The sequence below is a fragment of the Mastomys coucha genome, unplaced genomic scaffold (genome assembly GCF_008632895.1).
Source record: "Mastomys coucha isolate ucsf_1 unplaced genomic scaffold, UCSF_Mcou_1 pScaffold15, whole genome shotgun sequence".
NCBI classification, from domain to species: Eukaryota; Metazoa; Chordata; class Mammalia; order Rodentia; family Muridae; genus Mastomys; species Mastomys coucha.
This window is the reverse complement of record NW_022196897.1, coordinates 75,263,412-75,283,239: the sequence shown is the minus strand read 5'-3', so window position 1 is coordinate 75,283,239 and position 19,828 is coordinate 75,263,412. Positions and strand designations below refer to the sequence as shown.

The window sequence follows — 19,828 nt, the reverse complement described above, 5'->3', positions numbered from 1 at the left end:
GGTCCCTCCTACTTGGGGAGGAATTTTTCTTCCTTTTGCAAAAATTTTGGCATCGTTCACAAAACCGGTATTCCTTATAATCCTATGGGCCAAGGTATTGGTGAACGTGCCCATCGTACTATCAAAAACTGGCTCTTCAAGACCAAAGGAGGAATCCTCTTTCCTCAGAGGTCTCCCAAAGCGCATCTGGCGTTTGTCCTTTTTATTTTGATCTTTCTGCAGATTGATATTAATAATCGTTCAGCAGCGGACCGACATTGGCATCCTGAATCATCAAATTCCCACGCTATGCTGCGGTGGAAGGATCCGCTCACTAAAACGTGGCTTGGTCCGGACCCGGTCCTGGTTTGGGGCAGAGGTTCTGTCTGCGTGTTTTCCCAAGCCGAAGAAGAGGCTCGCTGGCTACCAGAAAGATTGGTACGACAGATTGATTCGGAGAAGCCGATGCCTTAAGATATGCTCCTCCCAGCCAGTTTTGCCTTTGATAGATTTTTTTTACCCCGCCAGTTTTGTGTGTGTGTGTGTGTGTGTGTGTGTGTGTGTTCATTTATTTTGGAAAGTTGCTAAAATCTGCTTTTCCCGATCAAAGCAGGAGGTGGGACAGGCAACTCCCGAGAAATGCCTGTTTCCAGAAATGCCAGTTGCTAATATCTGCTTTTCCCAATGAAAGCAGGAGGTGGGACAGGCAACTCCCAAGAAATGCCTGTTTCCGAGAAATGCCAGTTGCTAATATCTGCTTTTCCCGATCAAAGCAGGAGGTGGGACAGGCAAATCCCTAGAATTGCCTTGATCCTGCTAATTGACCAGCTTCTCAAGAAAAACCTGCTTATCCGATTCAAGCAGTAAAAGCTCCCATGGAGCACAGCTTTCGTGACCGGTTCAATGTTCGCTAGATCAGGCATCTCCCGAGAATGCTTGGTTCTCGCTCAGTCTCCAGGCTTTCAAAGGTTAATTCAGTTCTCCAGAGGCTTCAAGGAACTGATTTGCATCATCCTGAGATCAGCTCCTGGTGACCGGAGCCCTGGCTTCCAGCTGTACCACACCCTGCCCTACTGAATTCAGCACCTGACTGAAAGAGTTATGTCAGCCATTTTCGGAGATTATGATCAGTCCTTGGACCATGGGTTTTGCGGACGAGCCTTGGCATTCTACATGGAGGATGGTGCATCCTGATGACCCTTTTCTGGCTGGGAGGTCACCCTAGGCTGGCACGTGGATGATGGCCGTCTGGGTTACAGACGTTTCATGGCCTGGATTTCCCACTGTGCGTAATTGCCTTGGAGGACGGAGCCAGAAGGTGTTATGAGCTTTTATGTTGCCCATGTATTTGTGTAGAGATCGTATCGCATTTCCTTGCATCATTTTTAAACAAAATAGGGTGAATTGTACTGTCCCCGCTGAGGTCAACGGGATTCCTCAAGAGGACTCCGGAGGCAGCAGCCCGGCTCGGCCCATCAGGTGTTTGGGACCGGAGACAGCTCCAGGGATCAAAGACAGAACTGGTAGCCCAGAATTCAAAAGGAACTGAACCCTTAATCCGCTTTCCTGCCTGGAACCCTCGCTTGCAGGGGCTTGTTTACAGACTGATATGTTTTTTCCCTGTTCTCACTTCTATGCTAAAAGACATAAGATTGTTTTGCCTTAGGTATAAATATCCCAATTCACTAAGTAAAGATCACACCTTGATAAAAATCTACTTGGTGTCATTCCTCGTCTCCTAACCCGCTTATCTTTACAGAAACTCAACTTCCCCAGTTCGTGAATCACCCACGGTAAGAAGTGAAACTGCAGGCCGGTTTCCTTCACTATATATTCTATAGTTTATCCTTAGCTCCCATCTCTTATCCTTTACAATATAATGCGATACATAAGTTCTGTGTTTGACCAGCTTGTAACATGTCTATTGAAAGCTTTAAAGATAACTTCTAAGAGAATACATACCTACATACCATATTTGTCTTTTCTAGGCTGCATTACTTCTCTCAGAATGTTTGGTGTTTGTTTGTTTGTTTTTGTTTTTTATTACTCTATCCATTTATAGACTTAGTGTAATTCCCATAAAAAAACTTACACAATTCTTATTTTTTTCCAAAAAAAAAATCCTTAAAATTTCTTATGAAACTACCAGATACTCAGCTAGCAAATAAAATCTTGACCAATAAAATAGTGCTTGTTGTTATCACTATCACAGACTTTATATTATACGACACAGACATACTAATAAAAACTTTATGATGTTGGTATGAAATCAGACATATAAATCAATGGACTAAATTTGAAAACCTACACATATTTGTACTTTACTACAACAAACTGAATTTTATCATAGTCAATAATACACATTGAAGAAGCAACATCTTCAACAAATGGTGCTGGCCAGACAGAATGGCCATACGTAGAAAAATTAGCTTAGAACTCTACGTCTCATTCTGTGCAAAACTCATTTTCAAGAGGATCAAAGATATCAACCGAAGACCTAATACTTTGAAGCCAATAGAGGAGAAATTATGGAATACCCTTGACTAATCTGTTAGTCTGTTCTATAACAAATGAATGTTATATTTAAAGCTCTTTGTGGTTGGTGTTGGCTTTGGTTTTGGTTTTGTTCATTTGTTTCATTTTGTTTTGACTATTTAAGATTAAGAAGTGAACATTTTTTTCTTTCTGTTACATTTGGCCTAATTTTAATGTATGTTTAGTTTCTCAGTATATTGCAAAATCACACATGTATACAATTATACATTTTCCTATCTACCCTCAACTGTTAATGCTCTTTACAGCATGATTAATCCCTTCTCTTTTGATAATCAATTTAATCCATATGCAAATATGTGTGGCATTAGCCATGGAGCATCATTAATCTATCGTTGTCCAAATCTCAGAAAAAAATGGTTTTTTCATCCCTCAACAGCTACCAATAGGGAATTCCCTCTAGATATGATAGGGGCCTAAAAATGATCTTCAACATTTTTACCAGGATTTTGTCTTTATTGATCCTCGGCAAATATTTTACAGATAACCATATTTGCTGTGATTTCATGGTAGTAATAGCTACATCATGTACAGAAGATATTTTAGAGCATTATTCCCTATTCCTAGGTATTATATATCCTCCTTCTTTGCATATTGTTCCCTAAACATCAGTAATGCAGTGTGTATCAGCCAGTACATAATTGTCCAATGTTGAACTGATCATAAAGTCTCTCATTCTTAACACATTCCATATTGATGTTATTTCAGAGTGACACACACCAAATAGAAGAGAAGGTTCCATAATATTACTTCCATGTACGCTTGATTCTACTGCAGTTACTTTGCATTGTAAAAGTCAAGATTATTAGAGAAAACTTGGATATGCTTGTCCAATTTAAATAACAAATTTTATTTATATTTAGTTGAATTTTCAACTAATATCTTTTTTGCATTGAAAACTGATTCCAGAATGAACCTTGTGTCATATTATCATATTAATCATATTCATTATGACTTGTGCTCTTAAAACATGTGTTAATAAAACATGGCCTTGTTTCTCTTTACACTGGCTATTTTAACACAAATTTTAGAAATTTTTTATTGAAAATATGATGGCATTGTTTTGTTTGTAACAAGTGATCATATTAAATAGGACATGAAGTATACCTGATATTTATGTACTTTTTAGGTGAACATAGGATTTTTTTTTTAATTTTGTACTGCGCCTAGTGTTTGTTAGAGAAGAGCTACCTGAAACAACATTAAAGCCCATTAAGCCATAATGTTAATTCTTCCAGTTAGAACCCTAGACAGATATGAAATCTGAGACATAGACATTTTTCAGAAACATATGTGACCTAATTTGTGACACAGTAAAAGGATAGGGTCCAGATCTGAGTAGAGGTAGTTATTCATATCTACCGTGAATATATTTAATTTTCTTCTTCTCCTTCTCTTCTCTTCCTCCTCCTCCTACTTATCTCCTTTTTCTTCTCTTCCTCCTCCTCCTTCCTGTTCTTGTTATATCCTCTTGTTGTTTCTTCTTGTTGTTCTTTTTCTTTTTGTAAAGTATAAATATTTTCTTAAGATAAAATGAATATTTCTATTATTATATACTTCGTGCATATTTATATGTAAATATCTTCTTAGTGAGAAGTTTTTTACACTGTTCAACAATACTAAGATTAGTTTTCTTACAGATGCATTGATAAATTCCTTTTGACCCAAGACTTTTCCTTTGAGTTCTGCACAAAGACGTTATGTTGTATCCGTTAAAGAACAGAACAGTCTACTCTTCTTGAAAATGAAGTATATGGAATTATTTTCATATACAGTCTTCTCCAAATTGTAAAAAACACATAACACAACCTTAGATGGGCATGGAAGCATTATAAGCTTTTCAATAAGTGGAAAGCTGCTCAAAAGTATGTCATGGATTCTCTCGGGAGCAGAGAATTTACCAACCTTGGGGAACTAAGAATTAATCTTACAGATTCATGATGTCTCCAAGAAACCTTTTTAAATACCTGATACAGTGAGGTAAGAAACATTTGGATTCTTCTTTTATGTTTTGTTCAATGACCATGATGAATACAGCACTAAAGTAACAGTGGTAGCAGCCTATACCAGAGTATTGCTTCTGCTGTCCTTCAGATGTGAAAGAAAGACTTGCTAACAATAGAGAATCTTTGTTAAGACTGAACAGGAAGGATATTTGTCACCAAATTTTCACAGAAGTGACATTTGGTGAAGCAAAGTAAGGATATTACCTATGTATATAGTTTTATAAATGCTTTTTAAATTTGTGACAAACTGATTTAGCATGTGGGTATTGTAAGTAGTCTACTGTGTTTAACATCATGATGGACTTTTAACTTCACAAATAACTATTTTTGTGAGAACTTTATAGACCCTGATGATCTGCTTACTTATCTTGGTATAAATATTATGACCCAAATCAGCATTTTATTGAAAAAAATCACATAAATATTACATGGACTAGCATTTCATGATAAACAATTGTTCAAGTGTCCACAGTGACAAAAATAACTCTTATAATACTGTAGTCTTCTTCCACCTGTTCATCCATTCCAATGGGTCTTTGAAGCTTCCATTTTTTAAGGTTTAATGAAATTAAACATATCATCATATTTTCACCTTCATATTGAAAGTCAAAAATTAAGAAATCCCCCACAAACTTATATTTCTAGTATCTCTCTGACAATAGCTTGATTATTTGAACATATACTCATGTAACTCACAATTCTGAAGGTTGCATTAGAAGATAGAATAATTTGAGGTTGTGCAAAGAATACTGACATAAGAACATGAAAAACAAGCATCATTACACCTTCAATATGTAGTAAGAATATTGGATATAAAATATTCTAGTTCCAGAAATATACATTAGTACATATTATACAGAAGGAACTCAAGTTAAGCAAGTTCAACTCAATTCACACATGAAGTCTTCTGATTTAATTATGTCCACTTAGATCTGAATTCTTAGGGAAACTAAGTAGGTAAAGTTCTGATTGTCTTGGTGTTAATATTCTGGCTTGTTCTCTGTTTTTTTTTTAAATTTTTTTTAACTTTTATTGCAATATGATGAGAAAAGTTTACATGATTTCAATTTATCTGAATTTGTTAACATTTAAAAATATATTTTAGGTAAATAGAATTAAATCACATTCTTGTTTCCCTTTTGTACCCCAACTCCTCCCTGAGCCCTCCCTTTCAATACCTAAAATATTTTTGTCATATTCCTTAAAATGTATAAAATGTTATAACAATAAAAATGAGTATTATAGAAGTTGTTTGATATAAAACAACAATCAAGTTAACAGTTTTATGTAGATGCTTGTCTACAGCAGTACTGAAAATACATGTTTTTCTCAATATAAATTTTAAATAACTCCAAACATATTAACTGTATATTTAAAAATAATATATCACTATTAGTATTTTCTTAAATGAACATAAATATATAAAGTCTTTTTGTTTGTTTGTTCATTTTGTATTTAGTACAACTTAAAATCTTTGCTCTTACTGTGGTACAAGCCCAAAATAAGAACAATTTTTAGACATTGGATTAAAATCCTTTGGTGATGTGAAGGTCAATTAAGTACAGCCTTATTACAATGAAATCCAATGTCTAAAAATTGTTTTTATTTTGTTCTCTGTCTTAAAATGAGGAAAATCACTAGGACATCAAAGAGGTTTCAGAAATCCACCAGGAAGTACATGGAAAGAAAGAGAAAAATCTCTTTTCCCTATATTCCATACATCGTAGGGCAAGTAAAGTTGAGATATTTAGGGAAATCAAGAGTAACATGGTGGGCAGAGAAAAGATTAGTTTTCTGCTGTGAACACATTTTTCATAAAGTTGAGAAAATGAATCTGATTAGCTACAGACACAGGAAAGGAAGCTTGTACTGATAAATAATAACTTTAGTTAAAAATAGGACAGACATGAAATTTAACACATGGGATGATTTCATGTAAAACTTTAATAAATTATCACCATTTGTAAGAACACTAGCCATTTATATTAAATATATCTAAAAGCATCTATTCTTAATAGTAACCCTCTATTTATTCACCACTCTGATCATTTTGAGTGTTACATGTGACTCACAGTTAATGAAGGCATTCTCTGGTCTGAGAGTGTATCAATACAACAACTAGTTGAGTTGCATAAATGAATGAGAAGGAAATAGTAGGAAATGTGGATGGTGGACCAGGGAAGCACACTTGTCTAGGTCACTGCTTAGATAGCTCAGTGAACACAATTTCTGTTGTGTGACCCCTGGGCAAAAGACTTTACCCCTGTAGGATTTTCAAATGCATGGCAGCTCTGGAAAAGATGTTGGAATATTTTAGGACAATGTAGTACATATTATCTACTGTATTTATACATAATAATATAAAGAAAATGAGTTTTTTTTCTAAATGAGATTATGGATTGGAAACCAAAGAGCAATGAGTTGGAAGAAGGTCAAGCTCAATATATGTTTGTCAATGAAAAATTATAACGTAATAAAATATTCCCCATTAAGGTGCCCTGTGATATCAGTATATTACTTCCACTTCTGGTAATTAGATGAGTGTTTTTAAAATTTGACATTGTTTTCAGAAACTCAGAAGAAATTAGATTTTGTGTGTGTCATCTTGGTACCTAATTTTCAGTTTTTAATTACAACATATCATGTGATAGCAATTTGTAATAGTCTTCATTATAGAGCTCTCATGATAGTTTTATATTTCTTATTTTTTCAATATTTTACATACTTCATCACATCCTATGATAAAAGTTTCTCAACTTACTTAATATTTAGATAAAAGTGTGGGGAAGAGTCCTGTTTCAAATTTAAAACATGCTTAAAGTTCTTCAATAATATCAATATATTTTCTACATTTACTGCTTTAATAAAAGTATTGCTAAAGTCATTGTGATTAATATTAAAATGTTATGTAAATAATTTTCTTTTGACTGATTCAGTATTTCATTTTTGACATAGAACACTTTTTAAAGAATCTTGACATCAATATTCACATTCTTTTTGTGTGTGTGTGTGTCTTTCATGGGATGCTTTTTTATTATTATTAAACATATTAAATTCCATATTCAGTCAATCTCAGAAAAGTCTTGGGGATCATGTATTACTAATTATACTTGATGTTAAACAATATTACATTTATTTTTATTTACTTGTATTAGGTTAAGGATTGAAAACATATACAGAAGCCTCAAGAAATCTTGTCTGTGTGAATGCATTGCATGTATACTAATCATGACTTCAAGTATATTTCTCAGCACATTGAAATATTTGATCATTGAAAAAGTAACTATTAACTTATATGTCTTAATTATTTTGACAGATTATAAGTTAGTAGATTTTTAAGATTAGGTTTGACAGATATATCCTTATTTAGTTTCAGCCTCAAGTTTTGGATTGAAGAATTACCATCAAAAATACACTTTTATTTCATGAGAAGAGTCCACAGAGAGAATAAGAATATCATTTTCCTGATCTTCTCATAGATTAGCATTATAACACATGTTAAGCTTCATGTATATGGATAAATTGAGTCAAGTAACATTCACGTTCTTTTTGAGATACAATTTGCAGAATATATTAGTAAAATATATGCATTTTGTTGTTTGTGATCACACATGCTTATAATCCCAGAAATTGGAAGTGGAGTTGACCTGATCAAGAATTCAAAGATAAGGTGAGTTTGTGTCCATTTCAGGATATCTATGGATTTTCCATTACCACTAGCATGAAAACTATTTACTTTTATGGGGAAAAGTCCTTTATCTCTGATATGTCAGTAAATGACAAGTGAGGATTATACATCAAGCTGTTTTGTTACCCACATTTACAATGTATTTGCTATTCATTTGAGAATTTCAAGAGTGTGTAAAATATATCATGACTGTGTTCCAGATCTTCCCTCAATAGAAAGTAAATTATTTTAATTTCTATTTATCATTTTATTTAGCCTAATGTTAGATGAACAGAAATAACATAAGACAGAGGCTCATATGGTACCTCACATAGATTCACTAGAGTCTGCCATACTATTTTACTGTGTATTCATTTGTCAAGAAAATGTAGAAAAAGTGAGAACATTTGCCTTATCTAAACAAAAATAATTATATGTGGATAAATATTTGACTATTTTCCTTGTTAAACTCTATTTTGTAATTGACATATAGTAAAATAACTTCTTCCTTTCCTTTTCTTCCTCTAACCCCACCCAAGCACCCTCACTTGGTCCTCTTATTATCTTCTTTTTCATAACATCTCAAATTCTTGGCTGTTTTAAAATATACTATTTTTACATAATATACAAATGGAAAATTTTAAAAATACAGCCTGCTCAGTCTGTATATTGTTGCATGATATATGATATGAGGGCTGACCACTTGTTATTGGATACCTAACTGGGAGCCCTTCCCTGTGAAAGGGGCAATTCTCATTTCCTCAGCAGTCTTTATTGGCCTGCGGTTCTTTGTCTAGAGGTGGGGCCCAGGAGAATTCCTTTCCCACATTAGCATGTCTATTGTTGTCCTATTCGTTATTAAGTTCTTGTTCAAGCATCCATATTCAGGTCATTAGTCAAGTCTTGTTCAGGAAATTGTCACATACACTTATGAGATTACAGAGGTATAGAGTCTTTGTCATTTCTAGGAAACCCAGTTTCACTGTAGAGTGTCTTGCACTGTAGCTCTTACAGGTTTTCTGTACCTCTACAACAATGTTTCCTGAAACTTTGTTACTGAAACTCTATGCTAGCTATATATGTTGAGACTGGTTTCCTGTGATTAGTATAGCTATATATTTTAATCAGTTTTTCTATACTGATCTACATTTGCTGCAAAGAAAAACTACTTTGACAAGGGGTCAGATCTAATCTTATCTGTGGGTTTAAGGATACATTTTTAGATTCCATTAGGAATTGAGCTGATCTAGTAATAGATTTTTCCTCTATGATTCATGGCTATACTAGTCTTGGGTAGTTGGCTAGTAATGGGCATAGTTTTCCTGTTGCATTTAGTACTTCACTTCAATTTGAGTGCTGCTGGTTACTGGTGAAACAGGAGTGCCTCCATATTTCTTTAGGTATATCTTTCCATATTTCTCATTGTGGTTCATAAGCATCACAGCAGATTATGACTATTGATTGTCACACCATTTTGCAGCTTGACAAGCAAGTTCTGGTATAATGAAAATTAATGCTCAGGTGGTTTTCAGGTCATCTAAAGCTTATATCTCATTATTATTCCTTTTATGTTAAAGGAATCAATTTAGACAAAAACTGCATTTTGTGTTTAATTTGCATATATTCTGATAGCTCTAAAATATAATCATAAACCATACAATACTCTCATTTCAGATAGTTTAATTATAAAAAACATTAGGATGCTAGGGCAGTACACCATTGTAGATACAGTGTTTGTGGCTGAATTGATGTATATGTTTCTTTATACATTGTGCATGTATGTTCCTCAACAAAACAGGCTGGAACATAGAAGTAAAAAATCTAAGTGGGCACTGACTCAACTTCTCCATCTTAAATGAATTATGAAGGTTTTGCAAGTAAAATCGTCGCTGTTCTAGTTGAGTTATTGTCATTAAGACTACCACAACTTTTTTTTTACACAACTGTTTTATTTTGAATTCAGAGATTTTTAAAATGCAGATATCCAAAGATATGCCCTTTAAATACTAGCTTAACATCTTAACATAGCATAATGAAGTAACAAAAGTCTCAGGTCTGTAAAATTAATTGAACAAAAAAAAATTCCCCTTTTCAGTTATGAGATATCACCAATTTTCATTTGTGGGTTTTTGGTCCATCACTTTCTGAACCTTCATCATTTCCTGTTGCCTTTGTCAAGATCTCTCATTCACATAGGAACAAAGTAAGAAGATGATTTTGCTTTAATTCAGAGAAGGAGACTAGAAAGAACAACTGTTAGTGTTAATGTAAGTAAGATTAATAATCTCACTGTTCATCAAGTTGATTCCAGGAGATCCCATTATTCTTGGAACTTATGTCTTTTAAAATCCAAGGTTAATAATTCCTTGTTTCTTTTCTCTTATACTTAGATTAGAACATCAGATGAAATAGTAAAAATGAAATGACCTGTTGACCAAGAGTGTGAAAACACAGGAGACCTGTTTTTTTTTTTTTAAGTATTTCTTTCTTAGATTTAATGACAATAAGATTATTTTCATAAAGGTATGGTCATATTGTTGTACAGGCCAATGCTCCAACAAGTCACTGCCAGAACCTCAACCCTGGCCTTGAGTTATTCACATCTAGGTAGTGGTTTTAAAATGTCCTTTAATATTCACTTCAAGGAGACCAAGGTGATTTACAAAAGCTGATGATGCAAAGTTACACTATTTCACTCTAGTCATACAGTGGATGTGTTTATAATTAAAATTTAATACACAGCTTCTTTAAAATGTACAAAAAATTATCTTTTAATTAATTCATGTTACTTAGTTATACTCTCCATTTTTTCTAATATTTTATTTTAAATTACAATAGATTCCTCAATGCAAATATATCCATTTGTACTGGATATATTCTTGTGTTGATGGAAATATTATATATATGTATATATATGAAGCATTTTTTCATAAAAGAAGATTTATGTGAAGAAAATTTACTTTGACTGCCTCTTGAGAATTATGCAAAACCAGAGTTTTGTTACTGAGTTCATAATTTTGGGGCTTTCTCAGAACCCAAACGTTGAAAAAATACTGTTTTTTGTACTTTTATTGGTCTATCTTGCAACTATAGGGGGTAACATGATAATTGTGGTGACCATCATGTACAGTCCTGCACTCCTGGGCTCCCCCATGTATTTCTTCTTGGGATTCCTATCCTTCCTGGATCTATGTGTTTCTTCTACTGTCACACCCAAGATGATTGTAGATTTCTTCTATGAGAAGAAGACTATCTCCTTTGGCTGTTGCATGACTCAACTCTTTTCAGTCCATTTCTTCTCAGGGACAGAAATGATTGTCCTAGCAGCCATGGCCTATGACCGCTACGTGGCTATTTGCAAGCCCTTGCACTATTCTGCCATTCTTACCCGGAGGCTCTGTAGCATTTTGGTAGCAATATCCTGGGCAGGGGGCTTCTTGCACTCTATCACACAAATTATCTTCACATTGCAGTTGCCTTTATGTGGACCCAATGTCATTGATCATTACACATGTGACCTGTTTCCATTGCTGAAACTTGCCTGCACAGACACTCATATTTTTGTTCTTTTGGTATTTGCAAACAGTGGTGCTATATGCATTATAATCTTCTCCTTGTTGCTTGTTTCCTATGGTGTCATTTTGTTCTCTCTGAGAGCCCACAGTTCTGAAGGTCGATGGAAAGCTCTTTCCACCTGTGGAGCCCATATTACTGTTGTGGTTTTGTTCCTTGTTCCATGCATATTAATATATGCACGGGATACATCTGCATTCTCCTTTGAGAAAGACACACTGTTATTTGTCAATGTCCTGACACCATTGCTAAATCCTATAGTTTACACTTTCAGGAATAAGGAAATGATAAATGCCATCAGAAAAATGTGGAAGAGAGTGAAGATGATTTTTGTTAGATTTTAATATTGCTTTTACACTGCTGGGGATATAAATCAATGAGAAAGAATACTAGCTATGTCAAAACGAGTACATAATTTTGTTTTTAACAAATGATGTCAGAATCTAAGCATGAAAGCACTATTTATCTGTTACTGGTGTCTATAAGATTTGCAGATCCCAGGGTTTTTCTTCACCACAAATACTTTTGACAAACAATGACTGCAAGTTTCATTGGAGTCCTGCCTCAAGAAAATAAAGTAGAATGATATAAATGTTCCTAATCAATTCTTTCTTTTATGTCTCTATGCATGTTCACAGACACAAACACCATGTAACATGTATAACACACACACACACACACACACACACACACACACACATACAGGCAAACAAAAGCACACTTTTAAATATAAGGAAAAAGAATGTTGTATTTTACTGGTCAGATAAAATAATGATTTTTATGAATAAATAACATAATTTATACAGAGTACCTCAATAGTTTGATGTTGAATATGTTTCTGGGCTCATAGTTTTACTCTGGATTAGGTACTCAGAATTGTTATATAAAAATTAAAGGCAGTCCAAATTTACCTTATCATTACTTTATTGTATATTTGAAATGTTTTAATTATTTGAATGATTTATTAACTATCCTACATTTAAAAATTTGGTTGAAAAACTAAATGTGCATTTGGGCAAGAAAAATCAGAAGTCATTCTAAGGGAAACAGGTTTCTAAGTGACACACTGAGACCTTATAACCTATAGATGCAGAGAGTGAATTCAGAATCTGTCCTCTGGGTTTCCTGTATCATCTGGCTTCATTGTAAGGTAATCTGTTCATGTCTGCTAAAAAAAGTATGAGTTGCTTCCTTAATTTCATGATAGATTAACTACAAGAGAACAGCTAGAATTTCTCTTGGATGATATGACTATCCCACTCTAATGAGCACTGGGAATTGATTATATAGAGAAATACCAATGTATATCTCCTATTCCTGTATAACACAAAAAGTTTGCTGGCATTAATTTCATAGGAAGAGGAGGGCAAAGATAATGAAATACTATATAGATGCTAGCATAAGCAAATTTGAAATTAGTTTCCAAAATGTCTATTAATTTCAATGTATTATATGATTGCAATATTCATAACTGTGTGTACAAATAATAATTACATTTTTATACTTATCAATGGAGAATATTTATGCCACTTCATGGTTATACTTTGGTTTATTATCAATAGGAATTTATGGGAAATTAACTTACTTTTAAATACCTTTTGTTTGGAGTAAACACTACATAGCAGCTGAATTTTATGGTAAAAAATTGCTGAGTATTAATAGTGTTTGTTTCTCACTGGAGCTACGGAAGACACAAGAAAATTCCCATTTGGAAAAATGTACAGAACTCAGTTTTGGTGTATTGGTTAGTGATTAAAGGAACCACAGAGGAGGTATCAAAATGTGTAGATGTCACATTAAAGAACAGAGACAAAAAAATCTTTCTGGGCTTAGTATGACAAAGAGTGAGTCCACAATTTATTTCTGTCTCTCCATGTTTTTCGGCATGTCTGTAGGTTGTGGCTTCTGGTATGTCTACTGTCTGTTCTGTGTGCCTGATCTGTCTTTTTTTTTTTTTCTGACTGGCATGTTGTACGTATTTCAGTTCCAAGTCTGTACCAGTCTCCTCTCTGTCTGGTCTCTGTGCCTAAGAAAGGGGTTTGTTCTGTGTACACTGAAAAGCAGAGAAATGTATGTGGGAGGGAATATATATATATATATATATATATATATATATATATATATATTGCTTATATATCCCTGCTTGAGATACCATATATCATTTTTATTATGTTTGAACTTCAAAACCTTATAATTTATTACTTATTATAAATACAATTTGGTGGGTGGGGCATGCTGAAGGGAGTTCAGCTTCTAAGAGCACATATTGTTCTTGCAAAAGCCTCAAGTTATGTAACTGGCTCCATCATTACATGACTCACTTCTAACTACGTACAGTAATAGTTATGACACTCCATTGTGATAGATTACATACCCAAACTGTAAACCACAATAAAGCATTCTACTTTAAGTGTCTATTGATATGACTTTGATTTCAGGAAGAAGAAAAGTAGGTAATATGATAAATTGGGAAGAGTGTGATACAATGAGCTAGCAAAGTGTTCTGAAGGTATTTTAAGTCATTGGGTTAGAAGCTTGGAAGACCAGCTACTTAAAAAAATACAGAAAATAGAGGGCTGCTGATGTCTCCAAGGAATATAATGATTATCTCATAAAATTGAGTATTTCTTGTATGATATATTTGCCAAGAATCTTGATTCAGTCTACCCATGTTCTTTGTATTTGAGTGAAGTTGAGTATAAAGCTAATGAAATAGTTAATTTTCCAGAGGGAATTTTAGGACAAGTGACCAATCATGGCTATGTCTTATTGCACATAGTGTAGTCTTCAATGAAAGAGAGCAGAAAATTTGGGCAAAAATAGTTTTTTGAATGTGTAGTTAATCAAGAAAGGAAAACATAACAGAAAAATTTAAATATATGCAGTAAATTAACACAATGGCTGTTTCTTTTATCTTAGCTAATTCCTCAATAATGACACAAGGAGACCAAGATTTATTTAGAGATTTACCATAATCCTGGCCAGTCATTGACTAATATTTTAATCCTCTAAACTAATCTGGCCACCTCTCACTCAAAATCCCCATAATACTTGCATTTGTAACCTTGGGTGTTCTAGCTGAACTCTCATGATTTCTCCTATCCTCCATGTGGCTCATGGCTCAATCTGTCTTACACCTCTGTCTATCCCTCCCTTACTGCTGGAAGTCCCATTCTATTTTCTCTTCTGCTCAGCCATTGGTTAATCAGCTTTTATTAACAAGGTAGAGAATAAATGGTAAGCAATGTTTACACAAATTTGAGACAAGAGATTTTTGACATAAGCATTACAATGGAGTATCCTGTTTGGAAGAAATATGAAGGCAGAGGATTCAGCATATGAATAACACAAGGATAAACTTCATGGAGTGTGCAGTAACATTATCCATACAGAAAAAGAACCTTTCTCTTTTTTAAAAATGTATATTTTGTCAAGTAAGAAGAAGTATCACATAGCAAGATGTGTCCTTAAAAAGAGGTTAATTTGTTAAAGAGAAACACCCTTTTCTGAACCATGATAAAGCAAATGAGGCTAAGAGATGACACCACCCACAAAATGCTCCAAAATGAGAAAAAGTGAATATACCTGGAAAAATTCACTGCTATTGGAAAGAATTCCCAGTAAAATGTTTCCCCTTTTGAGACCACAGAAGCTCATATAGTTGCGGACCAAAGTGTTCTGGCCATATCTTGAAGTGTCAGATAATCTTAGCAGTTTTGTACATCTGGTACTATATTTGTAGTGATGAATTATGTAAGATTTCAGGATTTACAGAGTCTTGCTTCTGATTTTCTGATAGCGACTGAATCTTAGCAATGGGCAGAAAACTTAGAATCCATTCATGGTGCATCAGAAAAGCCATCCCTTAAAGCTTGTCAATGTTCATAGATTTCAGGTCATGTTACATAGGCAAAAAAAAAAAAAATGCTTAGGGTAGAGAAGATTCTTTGAGGGAGTTTGCCTCATAGTGGTCAGCAGATTTGGAGTATTTGAACTACAGAATTTTTATTGATCTCAATGCTTCAATACAAGTCAAGATAGGAACATGGTTCAGCATATAGTAAATTGTTCAAATGAGTTTTGTTACTGCTATTGCTCTATGCTTTTTTATTTTTTGTGCCATTACTTCTTCATTTTGGGATAGGAATATTTAATTTGTGTCATTATAAGTGGGAAATATGAAACTTCATTTGATTTCATAGGTGCTCACAGTTAAGAATTTCTCAAAATATTTTTTTCTGCTGACTAGTGTGTTAAGTTCCAGAAAGTGTTAAACAGCCTTTATTCAAAAAATTAAACCAAGTCAAACAAAACAAAAACCAGAAAACAAAAACTAGTCAAATCACTTAGGAGCTGTGTGGACCCTGCATGCTTGAATACTAACCCATCAGTCAAGGTATAAATACCCACTGGTGTGTTGATGACATGTGTGTTTGGAGGTTGTTAAACACATACAGATAGCATTTGAGGCCTGTACACGGGAGAGGAACACAAATCTACATATCTAGCATATTAATCCTATTAATCCTAGGAAGAAGAATGTCATAGACCTTAGGGAAGAATCAACTGCTTTTGTATAGATAAAAGAACACATTGTCATGTCTCCATGTCTATCAACTGGAGTACCTCTTAGCATCAGTCAGAGAAGCTTACTTTTGCATTTTTTTTGTGATAAATAGAGAGATACCTACTTCAGCCCAGCACAGAGAGTGTATGGCTGTCCAAAGCTCATGACTAGAATCTGCTCCTAGAACCAGTAAATGTCTTGTAAGTGATGGCAACGACAATGTAAGATATGGAAAATTAGGATGAGTGCTATGAAAATCTGTCTTCTGGATTGTCTTAGGACTTTACTGCTATGAACAGTCACCATGACCAAGGCAAGTCTTACAAGGATAACTTTTAATTGGGGCTGGCTTACAAGTTCAGAGGTTCAGTACATTATCATCAAGGTGGGAACATGGTAAAATCCAGAAAGGTATGGTACTAGAGAAGCTGAGAGTTCTACATCTTCATCTGAAAGCTGCTAGCAGAATACTGAATTCCAGGCAGCTAGGGTGTAGGTCATAAGGCCCACACCCACAGTGACTCAACTACTCCAACAAGGACACACCTACCCCAACAGGGCCATAACTTCTAATAGTGCCACTCCACAGTCAAGCATATAGAAACCATCACATGGACAAAACATATCTGCTAACACTTGTGAACACACAGCGCCTGTGCATATCTGCATTAAGACTGACAGAAGATTGAGCCTTTCAATATTGTATCCTGGATAGAGGAGTGACTCATGAATATCCACTCCTCACTGAGGAGCTATTGACAGTCAAATGTGCTAAGAAAAGAGTAACATTTTCTTTAGTTATATACTCATAAGGAAATTTCCCAGGCCTTGATAATCCTCTACTCTTGTTTCTACAAGGAATTTTAAAGATATAGGTAGGGGCAACAGTGTAGGGGAATGCCAGGACAGGGAAGTGGGAATGGGTGGGTTGGTGAACAGGGGGAGGGGAGATGGGATAGAGGTTTTTGGGAGAGGAAATCAGGAAAGGGGATAACATTTGAAATATAAATAAACAAAATATCTAATAAAAAGTGTATTTGAACTTTTTTTGGAAATAAGCAGTATGGATAATTAATAAAAAGGTTCATTAATGGTTCTTTTGTCATTAAGGAAAAAAGATATTGGGTCAAAAATAAAAGACAGGAATATAGAAAGACTATTTGAGAAGATACTCATATGCATGGGAAGGAAATAAAAGAGGGTATTCTCTGGATATTATCATATAGAATACATATGTGTAAAATTGTCAAAAAATAAAAATGAAGCAAAACATCTTAGAGAAAATAAAGACACTGCAATTACCACATATTGTTCTTGCTTGTGTTTTTTTTTCCAAGAATAATTCACATTATTCTTACAGGTTAATTGGTAGATTCCTTATGACAAAACTCATCTGTTATGTTGGGTGAGTATACAGAAATTCTTACTTAAATTCTTCATAGAGACACAGGCAATTGTCAACTCCCTGACAAGATGGTTTAAAAAGGATCATCAATAGAGCCTTTCAAAGTACTCTTTAAAGCTGACTTTGGATATAATAGAAGTATAAATACTCCAGCTACTGAATGAGTATACAGTATTGTTTCTCAGCAACTCAAAGGCAAGAAATTGTTTTAATCCTCAGGGAGTTTAGGGTAAGTCTCACAGGTAGATCATCTCTCAGGAAAACCATGTTAAATTCCATGTGCAATTAGGAAGGGATTTTTGGCTTTGTTATTTCTCTTTTATCCTTAAAGTGTAATTAAGGTGTGAGAGAAACATTGGCAACATGCTCCACTTTCTCTAGCATATATCTTATTATGGAAGGAAGAATTGGCTACAGATATTGCCTTTTGGTTACTGCTGAATGGACTTCTCTTGATAGAGAATAAGACCTAGGCATCTCTAGATATCTCACCAAAACTTTGCGTGGTAGGGATGATAAACGTATTTTTACATTTTCAGCAAGTTTTTAATTATGAAAACGTTTTAAATTTGTTTTTGTGATCAAGACATTGTGTGCTTAATGAAAACATTGAGATTTTTACTTCATAACTGGGTACATGAGGGTATCACATACTCATACCTTCTTTGTAATTCAGTTTTATGACCCAAATAAAGACACACAGAAGCTAGCAAAAGTATTATAGAAGAACAGAAGAAAATAGCACTTAATGGTAGTAACAACTTGTGTCCAAAAATATTTGTTATAGAGTCAAATTCGTTCTGCCTTATCTCCCCTTTTCCTCCTTGCTTCCTTCTTTCTTTCCTTCCATCCTTCCTCCCTTCATTTTTCATCCCTAACTTTCTCTATACATTCCTTCTTTACTGCCTTCCTTACTTTTTCCTTCCCTCATTCCTTTTTCCTCATCTTCCTCCATTTTTCTAATAATACTACTTGCTTTTTTATTACTCATCATTTCTTCTTCCATCCTTTTCCAAATTTTATTCATGTTTAATGTAATTAAACATATTTCACATTTTCATCTTCACGTAGAAATCAAGTAGTATAGAGAACCTCAAAATTTGAGTTTTATACTATCTTTGCAATAATACTTTGCTTGCTTTCTAAGCACATATTCAACTCTTGTGAGTAAAGTCATCTTCCGTGTTTGGTTATAAATGTGGAATTTCTTGGGACTGTGTAAAGGAAATTGGTAAAGGGTCCTGGTACATTGACATGCTGATAAACTCTATGCAATATTGCAAACAAATATAAAATGTTGGTTTTTCACTGTTATATGAAAGCCCATAGTGAAGAAAAGTAAGGGAACATGATCAAAATAAAGTTACAAATAGAATGCTGTGAATTAAGTACACTTAATTGCCTCTAGCAATTAGGTTTCTGCCTCAGGAAAATCCTATATGAAAAAAGCATCTACTTTAGCACTTCTAGTCATGGCATAATTGTTTAAACATATCCAAATCACCAAGATGCCAAAAGAGAAGCTCCATAAACTATTGCGAAGATGGTGTTGGTAAGCAGGGAAAAGTCCTTCTCTGTACATTTCAGAGACTGCATAACAAGGAAGTTGAGACATTTGGGGAACCCAGAAAAGCAGACTAGGAGAGAGAGAGAGGGAGAGAGAGAGGTACAGAGAGAGAGAGAGAGAGAGAGAGAGAGAGAGTTACCTAAAAAGAAAGTAGTTCTTGGAGAGCAGCTGAAAGTAATTTCTGTAGCTACACATAGAAGGAGGCAGAATTTCATTGGCACCTAACAGTATGAAATAAAAATATGATTGGCTTTTAAAACTAATCATAAAATTAACTTATCACCGGTGATCAAAATATTTTTATTTGTTTGAAATACATTTGTGTCAACTACTTATATTGACATTTCTGCTCATCCCTCAGATAGATTTGAATGTTATTAACATTTTACATTAACAAGGAAATCTTATTTGTACATATCCAGTGGTACAGTTGCTTGGTGTGTGGTGCTTATATACACAGATTGGTATAAATTAGTTTTGTAACTATCATGGATAAGTATGGAAGAGTTGG

General features: G+C 34.2%; 1 protein-coding gene across 1 annotated transcript; it reads left to right on the top strand.

Annotated features, from left to right (window-relative positions):
• Window positions 1–11,156: 11,156 nt before the first annotated feature.
• LOC116092190 (olfactory receptor 4C15-like) lies at window positions 11,157–12,122 on the top strand. Its single transcript, XM_031373539.1, has one exon. The coding sequence runs from the start codon at window positions 11,187–11,189 to the stop codon at window positions 12,120–12,122; it is 936 nt and encodes a 311-aa protein (XP_031229399.1). The 5' UTR covers window positions 11,157–11,186.
• Window positions 12,123–19,828: the final 7,706 nt, after the last annotated feature.